General features: G+C 36.4%; 1 protein-coding gene across 2 annotated transcripts in view; it reads left to right on the top strand.

Annotated features, from left to right (window-relative positions):
- Positions 1 to 24,687, top strand: part of LOC121984516 (callose synthase 10) — a 111,120-nt gene that overhangs the window by 2,307 nt on the left and 84,126 nt on the right. The window contains exons 4-6 of one of the 2 annotated variants that reach the window (XM_042537473.1): positions 902 to 1,025; positions 3,374 to 3,484; positions 23,800 to 23,925. In XM_042537473.1, coding sequence (XP_042393407.1) covers positions 902 to 1,025; positions 3,374 to 3,484; positions 23,800 to 23,925 — 361 coding nt within the window. The remainder of the gene's footprint in view (positions 1 to 901; positions 1,026 to 3,373; positions 3,485 to 23,799; positions 23,926 to 24,687) is intronic. The other variant, XM_042537472.1, reaches the window with a different exon arrangement.

Here is a 24,687-nt window from a genome sequence, read left to right as displayed (position 1 = left end):
ATGCAAACAAATGACTGATGTTTCTTCTTCATATCTGATAACTCTGTTTAGGTAGAAAATAAGGAATATACACAGAGCTTTATTTATTGCAATTTGCCAATTCTAGAAGGATTTTTGTTTTTAAATTTGAGCTTTCAACTTTCATAAATCATGAATATGGACAATTACTGTATTAATGATTTTTTAGCTACCCAATTTGCATATTATTAAGTGGTCTTGTTTAAAGACATGTTGATTTTTTAAAATTCTATTGCATTTTGCAAGTTGATTGAGTAATATGCGTTTTGTGTTTCCAAACTGCATGTAATATTGTGTAACACTATCTGAGTAAATTTTGTGCTATTTTAGTGGCGTTCTTCAATATTCGCTATTTCTTCTTTCCAACTTGGGAAAATTTCAGATTGCCCGGTGAAATACAATCCTTTTTATTACTTTTCTTTAATATTTGGGAAGTCTCAATTAGCATGAAGTTGCCTTTCAGAAGTTTCCTTTGAGGTTCAATTCTAACACAAATGACCAATTATATATAATATTGGTGGTAAAGGAGCAACATAGTTGTGCTGATTTTGATTAAATCAAATTGGAAATATAAACTTGATGGCTTAGTTAGTTTGGTAATTTTGAAGTTCCATACTGATAATGTGGCCAAAATTGACATGCCATTTTGAATTGCCAGTTAATACTGTCCCTATGTTGGCCCTTTTACTTCTTATTGTTTGCAAGCATGTGCTATGCATATAGTTCATTGCCCGTTTTCTTCAGCTAGCAATAGATAGATCATAGGTTTCTTCAAATGTTTTATTGCTGCTATATTTTTACTCATTAAAAATTAATCATGAAGTGAGGTAGCAGTTATGATGTATAGTTGTTTTATTTCGTCTCGTCTTTTGTTCTAAAACAGGATAGGAGCTAGAGCTCTTGAAATGAAAAAGGTTTATGCAACTTTGAAGGCATTGCTTGATGTTTTAGAGGTGCTAGTTGGAGAATCAGATACTTCTGAACTTGGTAGACGCATTAAGGAAGAGGTATTTTTTTTTTTTGGAGGATCAAACTGTATCTGAAGTCCACATGATTTGCTATTTTGCTCTTGTAGCCTCATTTTTAATAAGCAGGAAAATAATGTAAAATAAGATGACCATGACTTTCACCTTTGTTGTCAAAGGTCAAAATAGCTGCTAGTCTGTAACTATCTACAAGTTTAGATACATAAGTAAAACAAGCAACCCAGTCACTCCCCTTCATTCCCCTCTCCCATAGAAATGCTTCATCTCCTGCCAGAGAGGCATGTCTTTCACATTGTTAACCTTTTCCACTTCTTTTGTCCTTCACAGCTATCAAACCTCTAAATGGCAATGTTTTGCATTCTGTTGCGGCTCTTCTATTTGCATAGGTACCTTCACAAAACAAAGGCACAACATCATTGTTTCTTATAATAACAGTGTAACTAATAAAGAATATAAAGTCAATGATTCATGCTTTTGTTGGACACTGCCTGGGCCTCTTATTGTTTCTAGCAAGCCTGTGTTGGCGTCAACTCAAGTTTAGCAGCCGCACTGCTGGTCCCAAATTTGATAATAAAATAATAATTATAAAAAAATATGAAATGCTTAAATAAAAATTGATTAGTTTTCTAAAACATTCTTGAGATTAATTTTAGTATATTTTAAAATTATTTTAGGGGAAAAGGGCAATATATAAGGGGGCGTTTGGTTCTTTCCTAGGAATATGAATCGGAATGAGAATCATTGTATTGTGGATTGTGGAATGGGAATGGGTATGAACATGAATATCACTTTTAAAAGCAATGTTTGGTTAGTTGTATATTTTCTATCGGAATAAATCAAAATTTCTTTTTTTACCCTTAAAGGAAAATAAAAGAAAAAAATAGATGTGAGAGAAAGATGAATATGAGAGAAAAATATGATGAAAGAGAATGATGAGAGAGAAAGTGTGATGAGAAAGAATGAAGAGAGAGAAAGTGTGATGAGAGAAAATGAGAAAAGAGAGTGTGATAGGAGAGAGCATGATGAGAGAGAAAATATGATATGAGAGAAAGTGTGATGGGAGAGGATGAAGAGAGAGAAAATGTAATGGGAAAAAAATGAGGAGAGAGAGAGATTGAGGAGAGAGAAAGTATGATGAGAGAGAAATTGTGATGAGAAAAAAGAGAACAGTAAGTGTGATGGGAGAGATTGAGGAGAGAGAAAGTATGATGAGAGACAAAGTGTGTTGAGGAAAAAAAGAGGGAGTGTGACAAGAGATATTGAGGAGAGAGAAAGTGTGATGAGAGCGAAAGAGAAAAGAGAGTGTGATGGGAGAGATTGAGGAGAGAGAAAGTACGATGAGAAAAAGAAGGAAGAGAGTGCGATGGGAGAGATTGAGGAGAGAGAAAGTATGATGAGAGAGAAAGTTTGATGAGAAAAAATGAAAGAGAGTGCGATAGGAGAGATTAAAGAGAGAAAGTATGATGAGAGAGAAAGTGTAATAAGAAAAAAAGGAAAGAGAATGTGATAGGAGAGATTAAAGAGAGAGAAAGTGTGTGATAAAATGATGAGAGAGAAAATATGATGAGAGAGAAAATATGATGAGAGAGAACAAGGAGAGAGAAGTGATATGAAAGAAAAAATAAATAAATATATTTTGATATTTGATAATAAGGGAGAAAATTTTAGTTTTAGGTCAAAGGTATTTTTGGAATAATGGAATATTTTGATTGATAAAAATAGGGTAATGACTCATTGAAGGGGAGGTACATGGGAATGAGTTATCACTTAATTTCAAGGATTCGTTCCCTTATTTGTATTCCTATTCCTATAATCCAAACATTAACAATGACAATCAATGATTCCCATTCCCATTCTCCACTCCTATTCCCCTAAACCAAACGCCCCCTAAGTTTTCATTAAAAGAATATAAAAATAGCTTATTTGCAACGTTAGAACTGCAGGTTGATTCACAGATTGTGCCTTAGCCTGGTCTTGACTGTGCCTAGAACAGCCCAAATCTGGTGCATGCAAACTCAGTGCTAGGTCTTGAGTGACCAGCTTTAATTGCTGTAGTTAGATAGAGCTTTCAAGTACCTTCAGTCCTAGAAAAGCGTATATAGTAAGAGAAGGAAGTGGTTTTACAAGTTACTCCGCTCTACAATTATAATTTTCCTTTTTTTTTTTAAATTTCACTTATGTTGTTTGCCCTAAGGATAGCTGTGATATTTTTCTCTGTGGTGATTTTTAGTTGTTGCAATGTGAAATCATCAAACGAGGTTGAAGTTTTCTTGCTTTTAAGGCTGGCCAATTTCTTTTGGCTGTTAGTTAAAGATATCTCAGACTCACCCAGTGTTATGGTTATTTCCTCTTCCTTGAGGATATTTCAGGTAAAAAAAATGGGGAAATCTGATGCAACATTGAGAGCAGAACTTACCCCATACAATATTGTACCTGTTGATGCACCCTCTCTAACTAATGCTATCAGTTTCTTCCCGGAAGTATGTACCTTCTCCTTCATATTGCTATTGTAGTTTTTCTATAAGAAAGTGTAAAATTGTATCAGGTGATACGATGCATCATGTTTGTTTTGTAATATAGATACTACTTTTACTCCTAATTTTAGTTTTCATATTATGAATTTCTGTATAAATGTTTAACTGCTGATGCCTGATAGACTTTTTCACTACAATCCCTTTTACAATGTGATTCAACTTTGGTTGGTTCTTGTGATAGTAATTGTCGTACATATTGTAGTTATGCCTTGACACCAAGCTTTTTCCTCATGTTGATTTATGTTTTTGTTTAGAGCATTTTTTTTCCCGAGGCATAATACAATACTCTGATGGGTCTGCACTGGTTCTAATCATTTAATTGATCTAATCATCTACTAAATCACCTATTACTAATGACTTATGGGCCTTTTGTTGCCATTCATTCATTGAACTCCGTTGTGCAAAATACGAAGTCATTTGATCTTACTTTGAATTGTTTTTTAAATAGGTTCTCTTTGGTTTTAGTTTTCCTACATTCCTGTAACTCAAGTTATCTTAACTTTGTCTAGCAATAAAATGTATTGATCATCTTTGAATATGTCAATACAGTCTTTAACTTGTTTGCAGCCTGTCAAGGTTGCACCCATTTGTTAGTGAAGAATAACATTTCCTGTTTGCTCTCTTTTAATAACTTCACATTCATCCCAACTTTCATCTATGTTACATTGTTTTTTCATATGTTTTGTTTCACTATTACCGAGAATTTAACTCAAAGCACGATTAGTCATATCCCTATCTAATAAAATATCTCTTTCATCCTAGATGAAAGTGACGATCACTTGACCTTTATGCCCTCTTTTACTTCAAACTTTTATCTTATAATGGTATTTTCATTATTCTATTTGTTGTTGAGTAATAGATTTAGAATCTTTTAATAGGCGTGTCTGTCCAACCAAACTCACTACCTAATAATGTCTTCCCTCCAAATCAATCTATGAGGTGAGCCTTGGAGCTGAAAGGAGGAATCACTCCTCTCTTCTAATTAATGGAATAAATAAAATAATGCTTAAAAAGTGTCTCACTTATGTTGGTGAGTTGACTCCCATTTATCTGCTCGGTTAGTTTTAAAGTTGGACTAGACTCAAGATTAACATGGTCTCCTTTTACTATGGATTCTGCTAAGGCTGTTCCTTTGGTTGTGGTTTTTTAGTTGGCACTAGTATCCAACTTACACCGACTAGTCTTGAGATAACCAGCTCGGCCCCAACGATCCCACGGATCCCACGGAAGTTTTCCATTGGCCACTAGGGTAAGTCGGGGAGTGCTCGCAGCGGACGACCCATTAACGCAACATTCTTAGGTCAATCGTCCATTAAAAGAAATTCATCCGTTAATTCGCTAAAGCTCGGACTCGATCCTTAGATGGCTAGGAAACTGAGAAGACGCCCTGCCGTTGCACCATTGCTTTGGGGGCTGGTTGTGGTTTCTCTTAAAATGTGGATCCGCCACATTAGCGCCTCCAGGCCTCCCACTACTATTGGGAGGGAGGTAAAGCGGGGAAGCCCAAGTGGCAAGAGGCGGTGAAACCCTCTGCCGAGTTTTGACCCTGCAACCACTATAGTCTTATCACAAGCACTTACCATTGAACCATGCCCCGGGTAAGTTGTGGTTTCTCTTGATAATACAACAGGGAGATTAAGATAATTGATTTTAGAAATATTTTTAACCCTCATTTATGGACTTCATGCTTGAAGATTATCTGCACATTGAACCTAACCAGATCTTGCCTTTTTCTTTTATTGTTTAAAAAAATTACATTTCTTATATATATATATATATTTTAACTTAAAAATCCTTAGTTTTTTTTAGAACTTATTCACGTTGGTAGGGTTTTAAATCTGCCATTTAAATTTTCAAAATGTTTAGATTTATTTGAAAGTTCGTTTAGATTCATTGAGAAATTTGTTAAAGGTTTTGGATAATCAAGTCATATTTTTACAAAAATTCTATCTCATTACCAAGCAAATAAAAAGTGTTAGCATCTCTTGTATTGAAAAATCTTTTAGATAATAATATTTTCCTCTTTTATGAGATGGGATAAGCATTTTTTTTTTCGAGTGCAATATCTTCAGATTGCATCAATTAGTATAGGGTCACATTTGTGATTTGGTGTCAGTACCTTGACTCCCTTCGACATTTGTTATTGATTCAATTTTGTCCCGTCTAAAATCTTGTTCTGGTTTAGCATTCATTCATTTCTGTCCATTAATCCCTGGGAAGACTTTTTCTCCCAAATCCCAATCTCTTTTCTTTCAGCCTCATTGCCCTGTGGTTCTTATAGTGCATATGCAGCATTAAAGCACTGTCCCATGCTCGATTACCTGCGGCCTTGTGTTTCTCTCTGTTTGCAAACCCTGGCCTGACTACTCAAGGTCAACTGTTAGCTAACCACACTTAAATTTCTGTAGTTGTTATTGCGCCTCTCTTTTATCCTCGGTGCTCCTAGGTCACACTACCTTTTCTACTCTCTACAAACAAGGAGGGGTTATATTATTCCATTGCTGCCTACCAAGACTTTGGGCCGAACAATTCCTCTCTTGTTTACTCCCTACTCGATTAAGTGGGTTGTGCACAACAACCACTGCTCGCTACCGCCTGACATTTGACACCGGCTGTTCATTCATCTTAGGCAGGAGCTTGCCGCTTTCTCCGTCCTTATGCTTAGTTTCATTTTGTTCCAAATTCATCATCGCTGATGTACCCAATGCTACTACCCTTTGTCTAAGATCTTATTCTAAGGTCTTTTTACAGATTAGTCCACTATTCTATAAATTCACAGATTAGACCCCTTATTTTTTCAAATTTATAACATGAAGGCTTAGCCTTATTTGAAGAAACCATCCTTCATTATCGAGACATTTGCATGACAAACTTTAGCAACATGATAGACTCGAATAATTTATTAAATTCATTTCTCATTTGAAAGTTACTTTTTTATCTAATTTTTGTTTGATGTTAGTTTTTTGCATAGTTATTAAAAGTGCTTGCGAACCTCTTGCGTCTCGTCGCCTTAAGCGAGCGCCTTGTGAGAGGCACCATGAGTGCTTAAGGCGCTTGGTCTTACGAAACCGATGAAGATTCAGCTGTACAAATTTGAAATATCTGGTGATGATGATAATGATATGATTGAAAAAGATGATAAATTTTTTGATGATTTAGATATTTAAAGTTTTTTTAAAATTTGAATTATGTGTATAATGTATATATTTACTAGTGAATTTTATATTTACATTATTGTTTAATATTTTATCCACTATAGTTTTGTTGGTGAAATATTTTAGTAGAAATTCCCTATGTATATTTGAATTGTAAAAATTTATATCTGGAACGCCTTACTTTGGTAAGGCGTTCGTCTCACTGATATGGATAAATCCGCAAGTGCATGGAAATGTTGTCAAGTAATAAAAAATATCGAACCCACAAGACTGGTGGTCAAGTACTAGCTTACTAAAGAAATTTAACTCTCTAGACTAACCACAGATATTGAGTGTCAAGAACTAGAAAATCCAATGAAGAGGGTGAGGGAAGAGATTCGATTAAGAAGAAAGAAAAGGAAGGCAGAGAGATCTAGGTGGATTTGATTGGTGAAGGCAATTTTAGAATTTTAGTTTTACCACAATGTTAGTAAACACCTAATCCATGTTTGGGTGCCCTATTCTCAATGATGGTTTATGTAGGTAGATTATCCTATGATATCCAATGTAAACTTTTGGAACTACAATGGTGTATCAATTATGGAGACCCTATCACAAGATCCCACAACTCCTAATAACTCTCTCCTATCGCGTGACGATGAAATTGGAATTAATCCATTAAGATCTATGATAGCCTATTATTCCGACATACCGATTTATTTTCGTAGCTAACTCTCCACGTCTTAGGTTTCTACGGGTCGAAGGATTGAGTTCTCCTTTCGGTTTATCCTTAAATTCTCATGGGATACGAATCTCATATATTTGGCATCATGATTGTGTTGATCTGGACCAAAAATCAACATTTCATTAAATAAGAACAATCGAACATTCATAGATCAAAACAAAGGTGTTCACATAACAAAGGGTTAATCTCTAGTTCTAGAATTCTGAATCGACTTCATAGAAATGGAGTTACAACCCGAAATCTCTCTTCGAATGATTACAGACAAGTTCAGATTTAGAAATTTAGAAAACAAGCAAAGAAATCTTAGTCTTGTTGCAAGATCGCTTCTTCGGATGCTCCTGATTTCAAGTTCAAGTGCTGATGGTGTCGAATCCTCTCCAAATCGTCTTCTCAGGTCGCGTTGGAGCCCTTGGGCGACTCCAGATCGGGGATCTCTTCTTAAGGGGATGTGATCAACCTTTTATAGGCAAAGGGCGAGTGCCTGACACGGGCCGGCGGGCACCCGTTGCCGATTCGGCGGGTGGGGCATAGCTTGTGTCAACTAGCACGAGCACTCTAGATTGGTTCACCGAACAGAGCACATCTCGTGTCGGTGAGCACGTGCACCTGTGGCAGGCATGGGACTTCAAATGTTAGCCTTTAATTCTTTGTTTTTGCTCCTTTTTGCACCTGATCAAAAGAAATACACGAGAGCAATCCTCCGAAATAGGAAAGTATCAAAATGAAGCATAAAAAGATGATAACGTAAAATATTTGCATATAAAATGGGAGGAGACATGTGTCAAACACGATAAAAACTCTATATAAAATACACACACCAAAATCCCCTAGACCAATCTTTTGTTTGTGCTCGAGAAAACATCAATATCTAAAATGCATGTGAATAACCATCTCCCAAACTTTAATAAATTCATCTAATCCTATCAAGTAGTATCATCTTTAAGCAAGGACATTCAATTAGTTCCACCAAGTCTACAAGCTTGCTTATATGCAAAGTGCATATTTTGTTTCTAAGGTTTCAAGTTCCACTCTAAGTCAAGTCATCATTCTATTGTGTTCCCAAGGTTTCCAGCTTTAGACACTTACTTGCCATATGCGAGGTTTGTCCCCTCTCCAAACACAAAGTCTCAAAGGCATTCTCGATATTGAGAGAAATAGATAAATGTTTCAACTAACTCGATCTCAAAGGGATATCTTATCATTTCCACTCACAACAGTTTTCTATCCCATTTTTGCTACTCAGACTCTTTTTATTTTTTTTTCACAAATGCTTTATTGCATTTCACCTTTTTTTTTCTTCCATTCTTTGTTTTTTTACATGGGGTTTTTATTTTTCCAAATGAGTTGACACAATTCGAGCATAATTCAGTAACTAAAATATTGGGAGAGGTTCACCTATGGTCACCATGCTACTAGTCCAACAAAATGAATCATGACTATTTTGTACTAAATTCACCTTTCGAAATCAAATCATAAGTAAAGTGTAATGGTCAAACTATCAAATAGGTATATGGTGAAACCCAATCAACTCGATGACGCTTCTAAAAAATTCTACTACTATATAGAAAAATAAGAATCACCAAAAGTGTGAGAATGCATTCACATGATATCACCAAATTAGGGATGACAATGGGGCGGGTTCGGACCGGGTTTGACCAATCTCAGAACCCGTCTCGCCAGAAAAAAATAGACCCGAACCCAGACTCACCTCGCCTAATTTTCCAACCCGCCCCGTCCCCGCTCAAAACTCGACGGGTCTATAGTGGGTTTGATCCGTCAACCCGCTAAGCTAAAAAAAATACAAGTCAACAATAAGTTATTATTATTGTATATTTTATATTATATATATATATATATAAGCCGTCCCGAACTCGCTTCTAAACCCAATCAACGGGTTTAGATCCACCTCGTAACCCATTTGACCGAGTTTAAACTCGTCTCGAATGGGGCGGGTTTAATAGGGAGTCGAGTTTAAACTCGACCCATTGCCATCCCTGCACCAAATACCTCTAATTGTCAGGTTGGTTATACTTGTGTATTCGACATTAGGTAGTTTAAAGGGTATCCGATCTTTAAGCACAAAACCAAATGAATCTCCATCATGGACAAGCATCCTAGCAGCTAGACATGTCCCAATGTTAATACTCGAATGCCCCTCTACCATCTCTAACTCAAGTCATATCCAAGGTTTTTAGCAATATGGGTAATAAATCCACCAATTATTATTGTCCCTGAAGGAGCTTTCCCAATTTTGCCCCTCTACCATCTCTAACTCACTTAAGTCATATCCAAGGTTTTTAGTAATATGGGTAATAAACCCACCAACCATTATTGTTCTTGAAGGAGCTTTCCCAACTTTGATCATGTGTCTAATACAGTGTAAACCATAATCAATATTCCCTCCATGCAGTATACACCATAGGCATAAAAGTTCACTAACTATCCTCCTTTCAAAAATGCTATTGGCCAGCCGCTATGGAGGTATTGGAAGATAGGATTTTGTAGATGAGTTGCTTTAGTTCTTCTGGGTTCATATGCAATCTCCTAAGTCAATTTCTCCCAAAAGGCGGTGGCATGAAAGTCCCTAGGCATTTTTTTCTCCCCTCCATTAGGAAATCTGAAATGACTAAATGCGATTGGCCATCACTCTATAGAGGTACCGGAAGACAAGATTTTGAAGATTAGATGCTTTAGCTCTTGAGGGTACATATTTAATCTCCCCAATAAATTTCTCCTAAAAGGCAGTGGCATGAAAGTCCCTAGGCATTCTTCTCTCCCCTCCATTAGGAAATTCGAAATGATAATTAAATTGTTTTAATGTCGATTAATAATCATCATTAAACAAACTAAACGTGATCTTCCCATCCTCACAACTTCTCCCTGTTAGGATTTCAGCATCCACTGAGCTCAAAAACTCAATGGGTTGTTCTAGTGTAAGTAGGACAACATATACTCATCAACTCATCCCAATTTACTTTACTTATCAACCATGATATGCCAACCTTAATACTTAGGACATCTATAACCTGCTCATCTATGTACCTCGCGGGTGCAATCCTTCGTTTAACAAGAATATCATAGCGTGCTTTTTGAACTTTATGAAAAATAATACCATGAAGATTGTTACCCTTGTTGCGTGTTTTCTCCTTCTCCTTCTCCTTTCCTTTCCCTTTGGAAGTAGAAGCTTCTCCTTGCCATGTTCTTTTCATCCTCCCTTTAAGATCTCAAAAAGTAGGGATTTAGGACAAGGTGTGATTTCCTGAGAAAAGGGTGGAGATGAGGGTTTAGGGCTAGAGGAAGCTTAGAGAAGGGGTCTAGAGGAAGGAGTGGAGGGTTTGGAAAGATCTCTTGAGGACATGGGCGGTGGTCAGCTAGGGCACGGGCACGGGTTTCGGCGATACGGGTCGTTCCAGTGCATGGGCGCTTCTGCGCTTGTGTTGCGTTTGGCGAACTCAGCACGGGCTGTGGCGGTGAGCAAGACCGCCCATGTCAACCTTCGATGTTTGTTTGATGACCTGTAAAATAAAATGACTTGATTAAAAACACTTCAAAAGCAAAGATCAACGAATGAAAAATTAAAAATCTAAGAAATGAAAAGCTTGGTTGCTTCCCAAGAAGCGTTTGTTTAAAATCCTTAGCTCGACCCTTTTTTAGAGCTCAACTTGGAGCTTTTGCTTTGAGGGAATTCCTTTCCCCTCCTCCAAACGTGTTCTAAATTGGAAAATTTATTCTCTTGATGAGACTCTTTCTCGGATAATATACTTCGCTTGTTTCATAGCCTCTATGTTTGGCTCGGTGTCCAGGGGTATTTTAGAATGATCCTTTGAATATTCAGAATTGCTTTTCTCCCCTAGGCTTCCTTCATGTAAATCACTTGATAATTTGGAGAGATCAAACTCCAACTTATTTTTTCCCATTGTAAACGAAAGCTTATGATTCTTCACATTTATTATCACTCTAGTGGTGGCCAAGAAGGGGCTCTCAAGAATAATAGGTACGTGAGAATCCTCTTCCATTTTCAACACAACAAAATAGGTTAGCTCGACAATACCTCCAATTTGCACCGGAATATCCTCTAAAATCCCTAGAGGATATTGACAAGAGTGGTCGGTCAATTGTAGCGTCATGGTTGTGAGCTTATGGTCCCCTAGACCTAACCTTTAACACATAGAAAATGACATCAAACTCATGCTTGCTCCCAAGTCATAAAAAAACTTTGTTTATCTTTCTATCTTTGATGAAGCAGAGAATATAAAAGCTTCCGGGTTCTTTTTAGCTTTTGAGAATGCTCATTTTGTATTATAGCACTACATTCTTTATGGCTCTCCTTTTTCCTGTTGTGAGAGATGATATCCTTCATGAATTTAGCGAACTGCGACATTTGGTGCATTGCATCAAGTAATGGCACCTCCACGCAGATTTTCTTCTCCAAAAATTTTCCAAATTCTTCATCTTGCTTCGTTTTTACCAAGTGTTGTGGAAATGGGATAGGAGGTTGGTAAGCTTGAACCGGAGGCTTTAGAAAGAGGTCTTCTTTTGGCTCCTTGGGTTTGCTTAATTCCTCCTCTACCACCATAGGTGTTTTTGGTGCATTGTTTTCTTTAGCAAGACCTTTTGGTATATCCTTCTCATTTCCTGTTAAGTCTTGTAACATCTTCCCACTCCTCAAGTTTATAGTATTGCAATGTTCAACCGAGTTTATTTCCATTTATCATGGAAATTTCTCAGCAGATTTTGAAATCAAATTTGCAACTTGAGCAACTTGATTTTCCAACATTTTTGTGTGATTTGTAAGAGTATTAATTGAAGTCTTCAATTCTTTGATTATGCCTTCGTGATTGGAATGTTGTTGGCGAAACCTTTGATTGATTTCAGATTGTGTAGCTATAAATTATTCCATCATCTTCTCCATATTTGATTTTTTAGTCGAGGTTTAGTATTTTGCCCATGATTCTCTTGATTTGGAAATTGACCTTGATTTGTCCGATATGAAAAATTTGGATAGTTCTTTCATCCTGAATTATAGGTGCTAGAGTGGGGTTGTTTGGTCTTGAATTGAAGTTGTTGACTGTATGCACATGTTCCACTTGACCACCATGTATAGATGCCAAGACTGAACAATTCTCCCTAATATGTCCTGATTTTCCATAGATTTCACAAGAAGCAAGGATGACATTAACAGGATTTATACTCAATGTATTCAAGCGCTTGCTCATCGCATCCAACCTTGCCACCATGAAATCCACTTGATTAACTGTGTGCATTCTTGGGGCTTGCACAGGGGCACTCCTCTCATTGACCCACTGATGATGGTTAAATACTACACTCACAATGATCTCCTCAGCTTCTTCAAGTGTTTTGTTCATTATAGCTCCTCTGTTTAGTCGCATAGGAAATCCTATTGTACAACGTGTGTATAATTAGCCATCTTTTAAGCCCATGATGTCGACACTATTATAGTAGACTTTTGTAACATCCCAAGACTCAAACAATGACTCCCCATCCATTTGTATAAAATTTGTGATAAGGTGTCTCATGTGAGCCATCTTGCTTGGGGGTAGTATTTGTTCAAAAATCTCAACTTGCATTGATCCCATGTTGCTATACATTCCTGGCAGGGTTTTCAATAGCGGCGAATATCGCGCGCTACGATCAGCGAATGCTCTCCAGCGTTCGCTGATTAGCGATTGTCCCGAATAGCCAGCGCTATTCGGGACCAAAGCATAAATAGCGCACATAGCGTGCGCTATCATGACTTAGCGGCCCATAGCGGGCGTTATAATTGCAAATTGCTTACACAATAGGTAGGGCAAAGGCGTCGAATCGTGACCGTCGAGGTAGGGCAGAGGCGACAGGCGGCGATCGGCGAGCGACAACTTGCGAGAGGTGAGCGGCGAGCAGAGACCTATGAGCGGTGGCGAGCAGTGACATGTGATCGGCGGGCGACAAGGCGAGCGGCGAGCAGTGACCTGTGAATGGTGGCGAGGGACAGCGATTAGAGGTAAGCTTTTCTCCTTCCTTTCGTTTTCTTCGTTTCTTTGTTTTTTTTTCTCGAAGGAGCAAAGATTTCGCGAGTCGGGTATCTGGATCGATCGAGTGATCGATCCAGGGCATCTGGATCAATCACTAGATCGATCCAGACCTTGGATCAATCGAGTGATCGATCCAGACCCTTTCTGTTCGAACAGAAAGGATCTCGATCAATCACAGGATCGATCCAATTCCTTGGATCGATCCAATGATCGATCTTCTAGATGCCTTGATTGATTCCCATTTTTTTCTAATTAATTAATTATTTGTTCTGATTTTGTTCTTTTATTTTTCTAGGATTTTGATTGTCTGGTTAGAATTTGCAATGTCTACGAATTTGTCAAAAAAAGATAAAAAAGATATTGGTTGGAAGTATTGTTATCAAAATGAAGGGGAAAAATATGATCGGTGCAAATTTTGTCATCATATATCGAATGGAGGGATTACTCGCTTGAAGGAACATTTAGCTCAAACTCATAAAGGGGTTGCACCTTGTGTTAGTGTTCCGGATGATATTAAGAAAGAAATTAGAGAATCACTTGACAAAATTAGAGCATCTAAAAGCAAACAAACCGAATTGTTCCGAGAGATTGGTGAAGATCCCCAGAGTATGAGTACGCAATCATCAAAAGTTGGAAGTGTAGCGGGAAATTCAATTGGATGTTCTGGTAGTGGTGAATCAAAAGGTAAAGGTACCCTTCATGGATTTGTTAGTTCTGAACCTCGACAAACAACCCTAAATTCGACATACAAAAAAGATTTACGGGTTGATGTGAAGCGTAGAGTTGTTCATTTTATTTACTCTGCCGTACTTCCGTTTAATGTTGTGAATGATCCTTATTGGTTGCCTATGGTTGAGAGCATTGCGGAATATGGAAGAGGGTTCAAGCCTCCTTCAATGCATGAGTTAAGAACTTGGATACTTAAAGTTGAGGTTGATGGCATCAACCTAATATATGAGAAATATAAAAAAGCATGGAAAAAATATGGATGCACTATTAATCAATTTTTTGATAAATAGTCCTGCTGACATTTTCTTTTTGAAATCTATTGATGCATCAACTTCTATTAAAAATGGAGAATTGATCTTTAAATATCTTGATGATGTTGTTGATGAGGTGGGAGAGGAAAATGTAATTCAAATTGTCACGGATAATGCTTCGAATTGCATTAAGGCGGGGAAAAAAATTATGGAGACTAGACATAGAATTTGGTGGACACCTTGTGCGGCGCATTGCATTGCATTGATCTAATGTTGGAGGATATTGCAAAGTTGAAGATTTTTTCTGACACAATTGAGCAAGCTAAGATGGTTGTGAAGTTCCTTTATGCTCATGGGACTATACTTTCTTTGATGAGAAAGTATACAAACGGTAAAGAAATTCTCTGTCCCGTTGTTACTCGTTTTGCTACTTCATTTTTCACTCTTCAGAGTATGTATAATGTTAAAAGGCCACTTGAACAAATGTTTGCTTCCGAAGATTGGGTTAGTTCACCACTATCTCAAACAACTCAGGGGAAGGTCGTGAAGAGAATTGTTATTAATGATCCCAACTTTTGGCCACATGTTGCATTTTGTGTTAAGAGTGTTGTTCCTCTTGTAAGTGTGTTAAGGGAAGTTGATTCAGAGGAGAGATCGACCATGGGATATATTTATGAACTTATGGATAAGGCAAAAGAGACAATAAAATTTAATTGTGGGGGAGTTGACAGAAAATACAAGCCCATTTGGAAAAAAATTGATTCATGATGGACTCCACAACTTCATCATCCTCTACACGCGGCCGGGTACTATTTGAACCCGCAATTGTGTTATGAAGAAAGATTTTCTGATTGTGATGAAGTTAGAGATGAATTGTATACTTGCATGGATAGGATGTTGTCTTGCAGACATCCAATTGGACTTGTATAATAAAGCTGAAGGAGAATTTGGAACTCCAATAGCAAAACGAACAAGAATGTTGCGAACTCCGGGTAAACTTTTCTTCTTGTAACCGTTCTTGTAAAATTATACTAACATTCATATTTTAAAATTATATACATTCTTGTATATTTTTTTTAATGTTATTACTTATTGGTTTCGTGGTGGGAACGTTTTGGAAGTAAGACATCTGAGCTTACTACATTTGCAATTCGAGTGTTTGGTTTCACTTGTAGTGTTTCGGGATGTGAAAGAAATTGGAGCACTTTTTAATCGGTGAGTATTCTAAGTTTTTAACTCTACTTGAATTTTAATTGTTTTATAATTTTCATATCATTATTTATTTTTAATTTATATATATATGTTTTCTTCTTTGTAATATTAGATTCATACAAAAAAGAGAAATAGGCTTGAACATGCAAAGTTGAATGGGCTGGTGTTTGTGAAATATAACTTCAAGCTTAGGGAGAGAAGCATTAGGAGGAGAGACAAGATTGATTCCATTGTAGTTGATGAAATTAATTCGGATGATGAATGAATAACTGAGAAGAAGGTCCAGTTCTCCCCGTAACTACTAAATGACTTGAAGATGATGAATTATTTGAAAGTGATTCTATTGTGAGTGTGTTGTCGGCTACCTTTGAAAGTCTTTTCGACTCAGATAAGCGAATCAAGAAAAAAAGAGAGGATATAGTTGAAGATGTTGAGGATATAGTTGAAGTTCCTCCTACGAATTCAAAAAAAAAGAGTTGTTGAAAATTCGAGTAAGAGGGTGTTTGGCTAAACTTATTAAAAACAGCTTAGAAGCTCATACAACTTATAAGTTGTTTTAGAAGCTTATAAGTTGTTAGGTCTTATTTTAAAAATAAGTTGTTAAAGTGTTTGAGTGAACTTATTACAATCAACTTAAAGATATTGATGTGTTTGGTATTATAAGATCTTTTTATTAATAAAATTACCAAAAAAGGTATAATACTATTGGTTTTGAGATTTTTATTAATAGAGGGGTTTGAGCGAATTTCTGCACCGGGGAGGGAAAATTAGAAAGAGGCGTTGGCGGAGAAGATGACACAACGTTGGAAGAAAAGTCGGTGGAGATAAAGAGATATTAGACTTATAAAAATTTATGGAGGATAAGATGGAAATTTATGAAATTATATAAGGATATTTTAGAGAAACAAATTGTTAAAATAAGATCTTTTTTTAAAAAGTAGGGTCTTCCATACTTTTTTAAAAACAACTTATAAGCTCTAAAACAGCTTATTTTGACAGCTTATAAGCTGTTTGAAAAAAATTTACCAAACAAATTTGAAGAGCTTATAAGCTCCAAAACAGCTTATAAGCTGTTTTAGAGAGCTTATAAGTTCAGCCAAACACCCTCTAAGCACTAAGCATATGCAAATTATTTATTTATATCTACATCTATAATTGATTCTTAAATGTTGTATCTCTTATATAATAGGTGGAAGCAAAGACAAACAAGCAAGGTTGAGTCTTGTTGATGTGGAAGATAATCATCTTGATGCTGAAAATTATGGAGGAGTAATTCCAACAACTTTTGATAGTGGAAATTTTCCAACCATAGACACTATTGATGATGATAGTGATATAGAATTGGATGATATTGATTATTTTTAGGTTATGTTGTTTTAATTATAAGACTTTTTAAATTGTTGTTATGAGATATTTTGACATGTAATTAATTATTATGATTAATTTTAGGTTATGTTATTTTTATTTTACTTATATAAGTATATTTTATTTTTTTTAAATTTAAACATTGACGTTCCCCAAAAGCTTGCGCTATACGTTTCGCTATTTACGCTACGCGATGACAAGACAAAAACGCTATGAGCCAACGCTACCCGATTTAAAACATTGATTCCTGTGCAGCGATGATAGCCACATTTTGGCTTTGCCCCTCAGTAGAAGCTCCATTTTTATCTAAGGTACCATAGATTTCAAGAAAATTCTCCAAGTGCATATTGGTGCTCCATTAAATTGACATTGCTGAACTATGCGAATTAAGGCCGGCTTGAGCTCGAAATTGTTTGCTTCAATTATAGGCCGGACAATGCTAGATTTGAATCCTCTTACACTTGGCGATGCATCATCACCAAGTGACCTATTATTGTTCACCATGAGGAGGTTTGAGAGATTCTGATTTTAATTAGGATCCATTGCTTGTTGCTCGCTTAGTCGTCGATGATATGTGCGATCAATCTGAGGATCAAATGACAAAAAATTCCCCAACTATACTAAGGCATTTCTTGAAAAAGGAAAAGAAACTAAATTAAAAGAGTGCATAGAAATACAAAAAGAAAAGAAAAGAAAAAGAGTCTAATCCAATCAATTTGCTATTCAGCTAATATTAACCAAAACTAATACCCAGCAATGACGCTAAAAACTTATGTGGATAAATCCGCAAGTGCACAGGAATGTCGTCAAGTAATAGAAGATATCAAACCCATAAAGACTGTTGGTCGAGTACTAGTTTATTAAACAAATTTAACTATCTAGACTAATCACGAATGTTGAGTGTTAAGAACTAGAAAATCCAATGAAGAGAGTGAGGAAAAGAGGGAGGGAGGAGATTCAATCAAGAAGAAAGAAAAGGAAGGCAGAGAGATCTAGGTGGATTTGATCAGTGAAGGCAATTCTAGGATTTTAGGTTTACCACAATGTTAGTAAACACCTAATCTATATTTGAGTGTCATATCCTCAATGATGTTTCATGTATGTAGACTATCTTATGATATCCAATGTAAACTTTTGGAACTACATCGACATATCAACTCCAATTCATCGTCTACTTTCAAAGCAGCTAAGCTTAGGGATCACTTTCATATGGAGACCTTGTCACGAGATCCCATAACCCCCTAATAACCCTCTCCTACCGTGTGACGATGAAATTGAAATTAATCCATTAAGATCTATGACGACCTATTACTCCTCGTGGCATTCCGATCTACTTTCTTAGCCGACTACCCACGTCTCGGGTTTTTATGGGTTAGAGGATTGAGATCGTGTTTACACGGTAGATCTGGACCACAAATTAACATTTCATTGAATAAGAACAATCAAACATTCATAGATCAAAACAAAGGTGTTCACATAACAAAGGGCTAATCCTTAGTCCTAGAATTTAGAATCTACTCCATAGAAATGGAGTTACAACCTGAAAATTTTCTTCGAATGATTACAAACAAGTTCAGATCAGAAATTTAGAAAACAAGCAATGACATCTTAGTTTTGTTGCAAGATCGCTTCTCTGAATCCTCCTGATTTCCAGTCGAAGTATTGATGGCGTCGAAGCCCTTCTAGAATGTCTTCTTAGGTTGACTTGGAGCCCTTGGGTGACTCTAAATCGGGGATCCCTTCTCAAGGGAATGAAATCAACATTTTATAGGCAAAGGGTGAGTGCTCGACACGTGCTGGCACAGGCGCCTGTGTTGGGTGCGACGATTGCAAATGGAGTTGGCCATGGGCCATGTCAGCGAGCATGAGCGCTCGTGGCCGGTTCGGCGGATGGGGCATGGCCTGTGCCGGTGGGCATGAACACTCGTGGCAGACATGGGACTTTGAATATTGGTCTTTAATTTTCGTTTTTGCTCTTTTTTGTGCCCCATCAAAAAAATACACGAGAGTAATCCTCCGAAATAGGAAGGTATCAACATGAAGCACAAAAAGGCCATAATATGAAATATATGCATATAAAATGAGAGAAGACATGCGTCAAACATGATAAAAACCCTATATAAAATACACATATTACTCACCTTGTGCATTGTGCCTTATGCCCCACATCGCTTATGTGCTTTTAGGCGCCTCACGCTAACTATGATTTTTTGTATTTACATAGTTTCCTCATCCTATTTTTCTTTCCTTATTGCATAAAAATTGTTTTAGTCTTTGTTTTCTTGTCATACCCACATAGTTAATTTATGTTGAAAAATATATCATTTTAGCCATTTACTTATACCCTTGGCGCAACGGTAAAGTTGTTGTCATGTGATCAAAAGATCACGGGTTCGAATCCTGGAAACAATCTCTTGCAAAAGCAGGCTAAGGCTACGTACAATAGATCCTTCCCCGGGACTCCGCATGATGGGAGCTTCGTGCACCGGGCTGCCCTTTTTTTTTACTTATACCCTTGGTTTACTAGTGCTATAATTTCTACAAGTAGCATGATATACCAAACCAACCGTAAGAGATGTGGCTACTAGGTGTAGGTGTAAGATTCTTTAAACCAAATATGATGACTTAGGAAAATGAGCTTAAAACATCCTTCAAGAAGCTTGTATCTATGCATTTCCCCTAGACCTAATTGTTGAAAATTTGGAATTGTCTTAATTCCAAACTTGAACAATACATAGAATCCTAACTTCTTTTTATACACATGACTTATTCTTCATAAAATAAACTTTTCTAATAAAAATCCTAAAAACTCTAATATTTTTTTTATAAAAAAATATATTCTCTCATAAACATTATATGTTCCTACACTTCTCTCAAGCTACTGAATAGATGTGTATCATTCCCAACTTAGAGACAATATTTTGAAATGCTGAGCTACTTAATCTTTTAGTAATTGTATATTCAAGTTGTCCATGTGTAGATATGTAAAGGGTATGAATCTACCCACTTCTAGTTTTTCCTTGATCAAGTGTTTATCAATTTCAATACGCTTTGATCAATCATGGTGTACCAGATTCTGGGCTATGCTAAATGCAGACTTATTACCACGACAATTCTCATTGGACCATCCCACTTGAACTTCAAGGCTTCTTGTTTATCCAAAAGTAGTTCACACACCTTGACCCATTGCTCGAATTTCTAGATTTGCACTAGACCACATTCACTGATTATGGTTTTTTAAAAACTAAAAAACTTCTTACCTCTCTCTGCTTTGAAAGAAAAATAGACTGTATTTCTTATATTGTTGTCTTACCACCTAAATTAAACGTTACTCCTATCGAGGGACATTCGAGGTTTGTATGTTGATTTGTGCACAAGTCGTGCTCTTGCCACTCTAACTCTATCTGTTCTTTCCACATCGCAACTGACCCATATGATTGGGAGGATTGCTGATACATAGATGGCTACCTTTCCATGGAAGCATTAAAAGATGTTTTTAGCACCTCACTTGTTAGCTGAGATCTAACAAGTGGCTCTACAATCGTTTTCCATAGATGCACTCCTGATTGTTCACTCTATACTTATGTGAATCCACTCTACACTTGGTCTTGCTTTCCTACTTGATGGGATTATGCTCTTCTTGGTGGGGGAGAATAATGTAGTTAGGCTTTTAATTTTGTTACTTTAAAATTTAAAAAGATTGTTTAAATTTATTTTGGATAATCGTTTGGGATTGCAGTGCGAGACTTTGATGATACATCTCTTATCTTCACTATTTAAGTTTTAAGTTTGTTCTATAAAATCTTGCCAATTAGCATATTGAAAATACCAGAAGTTGTTTGTCTTAAAATAAATTGCGTAATTTCATTTAGTATTATTGTAAAAGATACCAATTATTATAATTACTGGATAAACTTTCTACAATATTGTAGTTGTTGTCCAGGAACTCTAGTGCTTACTCTAAGTCAATAAAAATGTGCAAGACTTTCTTAAGTCTCTTATTTGTCTTAGTAATATCATCTGGGTACACGTCCAAATTGAAATACAAACTTTTAATGTTGTCTAATTCTTCTTTCTACCACTTTACTAATTCTTCTTTCTGTAGGTTTCCTGTAGTATCATACTTTTGACACATTGACATAATTCCTATATAGTCAGAGTTACTTTATGTTTATTAACTGATAATAGCAAATTTTTCCTGAATTTTCTTTTTCTGATTCTCATTCTTCTCGATCTTTTCTAAACTTTAATGGAAATAAACTTTTCTCTGTACTTTATTTTTTCTTGGCCCATCTTATCTCAAATCAAATTCATAATTTGTAAACCTCCCACTGTTATACCAAGTTTATAATTAATTGACTATTGACAACCTAAATTAAACTGTCCCAACAAAAGGACATAATATACAAAGTTATGATAGGAATGTGAAACGTAAGTGTAGAGTTTTAAGCAAGAAAGCTAATCTGTGAGAATAATAGGAAATTGAATAGGTGAGTTGATTGAATGGTAGGGTTGTAAAAATGATCTTAGAGGAAAAAAGTGGTAGTTGATTTACCGAGTAATGACAAAAATTTAATTTGTGTTAAGAGTGAACTTAAGGAGGATTAAATTTTCTTTTTATTGTTGATTTGACATTACCAAAGCTCAAGCCATTAGGGGTGACCCAATCTTTGCTGTTATATGTTGGTGCTGCATAAGCGGTTCGTATTGCTACTTGGGAGGGGTGAATAGCGAACCTGCAATTACAACGTCATTTTCTCTTGCTAACTGCTTAGCAAGAACACACACATTAATATAATAAATAATTATGAAAGGAAAATGTGATATGATTATTTACTTGGTTCACAACCTCAGGTTGCTACATCCAAGTTCTTATGCACAACTGTTTGCTATCCTTCTCTTCAGTAAAGTGCCGAAGGCGGAGAAGTCTCTTACAACTTTGGAGTACAATATAGAGAAGGAAAGAAAGCTTAAAACACAAGTTGAAGCACTCGCCGTGGTTGTGTTATGTTTTGAATAAAGCTCCTCGCCTACTTTTATAGACTCTGCTTGAGGTTGCACGTCTGGTTAACCGGAAAGTCTATTTGGTCTAAGGAAACTGATGGTATGGTAGATAGAGCTCATCAACATGATGCCCCTGGCTCATCCCTTCACTGACATCCTTTTGGTCGACCTTTTAACGTATCGGTCGACCAAAACTTGGTTAGTGACTTTTTTTGTTTTTTTTTGGATATGTTGCCATGTGTCTTACGGTTCCCGATCTTGAACTTCAATCGTCCCATCCCGGTTACTTCGGATCCCCACTGCTTGATCAGCTTCCATGTAGCCTCTGGAAGCTAGCCTCCGGTCGCCCAATTCTGTTTTATGGTTGACTGATCCAACTCCAATGATAACCTGCATATTAATAGGGATTTTCCGACCGAACTAGAAGATTGGGTCGTCTGAACCTCTTGACTCAGTCGACTATGCTAGAGTTGAGTTTACGCTCATCCGATTATAAGTCACTCAACTCTCATCTCATGAGCTCGCCTTGCGCATGTTTCCTCCCGACTTCTTGTGCCTCGGATGTCGGAGTATTCTTTCATAGTTTTTTGTTTTTAGAATGCACCGAGTCTGTTGGCACCCTCCCTGTGCCATCCTTCTTGATCGCTTGTGTCTTTTGCCAAGGTCTTGCCGTCTTTGATGCTCCTCATCCTTTCCGATCCCCTGGTGTCCCATACCACTTTTTCATCATACTTCATCGGATCCTGAGCCATTGGGTACCCGTGTGTTCTCCTAAGTTCCTGTACACTTAGACAAACATATAAGAATCACAAGCAAGGCCTAATTTAACCTTATTTGATAACACATCAAAACACTCATGACTCCACCACTTGGTGTTTTAACATTATATTGTTCATACTCCCTTGCTTGTCCCTAATGTGTGGGTGGGTGGATTGAAATTGGATTGATCCATGCTCATTTTGTTGAGTGACATATGTTATATATTATTTAGTTTTGACACCATAAGGATTAGTGATGGGAGCTTTGTCCTCAGATACAATGTAAATCGTGATTGGCTGGTCACAAAAATCTGCACTGTTATTTTGTTAACATATTTAAATGCCTTTGTGTAATTTCCCAATTATATTCTGTTTCAGAAGGAATTATTTGACAAATCTGATGTTCCTATTTTGAAATCTTGAATTCCCACTGTATTCTTTATTTTGTTCTTTTTATGAAAAGACTATTTTATCTTCCTTTTACCCATTTCTTTTTAAATACTTGATCGTTATGAACATCATTATAGTCAAGCTAACCTGTGCTTGGCCCAACTGTTTGGGTCTGGATAAATGAGTTTTGTATAAATAGTTCTCTATTTTTTATTTTCACTCACATTCTTTCTTGTTCTTGTTTTGATGCTGTCAACATTTCATTTATAAACGTAAACAATATGGCAGGAGAGGTTTTTGAGATTGGTAACCGTTCATATGCACATTATTACCTTTTTTTTCTTACCCAGCTGTTCTGCTGAGTGTTGTCCAGTTGTTTAAGTATATGCATCACTTTCTTAATACAAGTAGCCAACCTGATGATATTAGCAATGCAATGTCTCTTAGCTATTGACTATTGATGGCTTGGGTTATGAGTTCATTTCAAATCTGAGATTTTTCACACTTCACACATCTTTATGTTAATATAGGTTGCATAATCTCACGTTTGGCTTTTATATTAGCAAAACAATGTGTTTGTCTTGGTAAAATCATATTTGTATAATGCCTTCTAAAGAAGATTATTCTTTTTAATCATACAGATTAAAGCCGCAATATCTGCAATTCGTTACCCTTCAGAATTTCCTCGGTTTGCTGCTGATATTCAAGTTACCCATAAGAAAACTCTGGACATGTTTGATTTGCTAGAGTTTGTTTTTGGTTTTCAGGTTTGTTGTTTACTCTCTTTCCATTTTTTTTTTATACTTTATTAGTTACATTGCTAAGAAGCGAAGGGATATACCCATCTTGTCTTGAAAATGTATCTGGTGGCAGGTAAGTCATGCTGGTGATGTTTTGTGTGCATCTTGACTTGTTCAATAATAAATTGTTACTAGGCTGTATGATAAAGACTTTGATTTGTTTTCCATTTTTTACATCTATCAAGTGCAAAAGTAGCAATTATACTTGGTTTTTTTGAATCGTGAGACCTTGATATGATCCATGTTTTGAAATTTTAATGAAATCATTGACTATGTCTTAACCTATCCTTTTCCTTTTTTACCATCAGTAATCTGACCTCCCTAGCTTTTCTTGCTTAAATCTACCAAGGTTTTACTATGGACTTTACTAGTAGTAATTTTAGATGTCAGTGGTTTTGGAATTTTCGAAGCTCTATTCTGCCACTATAGGAATTTGGAACAAAAACTTGGATCATTCCCAGCTAGAGATTATAATTTCAATTTGAATCTTAGGATCTTATGATTATAGGTTCACATTGACCTAAATGTTCAATAACTCATGTAGGATCTGAATTCAAGTGAAATCACCAAACGTTTCTCACTGTTCTTAGATAGATAGGATCTCGATTCTCACAATTTGACTTAATGGAACACACTTGGACATTTTAGGTTTGATGTCCTTGTAGACCAAAACTTGATTATATGAGAACCGTTCTTCAGTTATAGATTGAATCCTTTTTAAGTTTTGTC

Source organism: Zingiber officinale, chromosome 5B, assembly GCF_018446385.1.
Source record: "Zingiber officinale cultivar Zhangliang chromosome 5B, Zo_v1.1, whole genome shotgun sequence".
Classification (NCBI taxonomy): Eukaryota; Viridiplantae; Streptophyta; class Magnoliopsida; order Zingiberales; family Zingiberaceae; genus Zingiber; species Zingiber officinale.
This window is presented reverse-complemented; position numbering and strand designations above follow the sequence as displayed.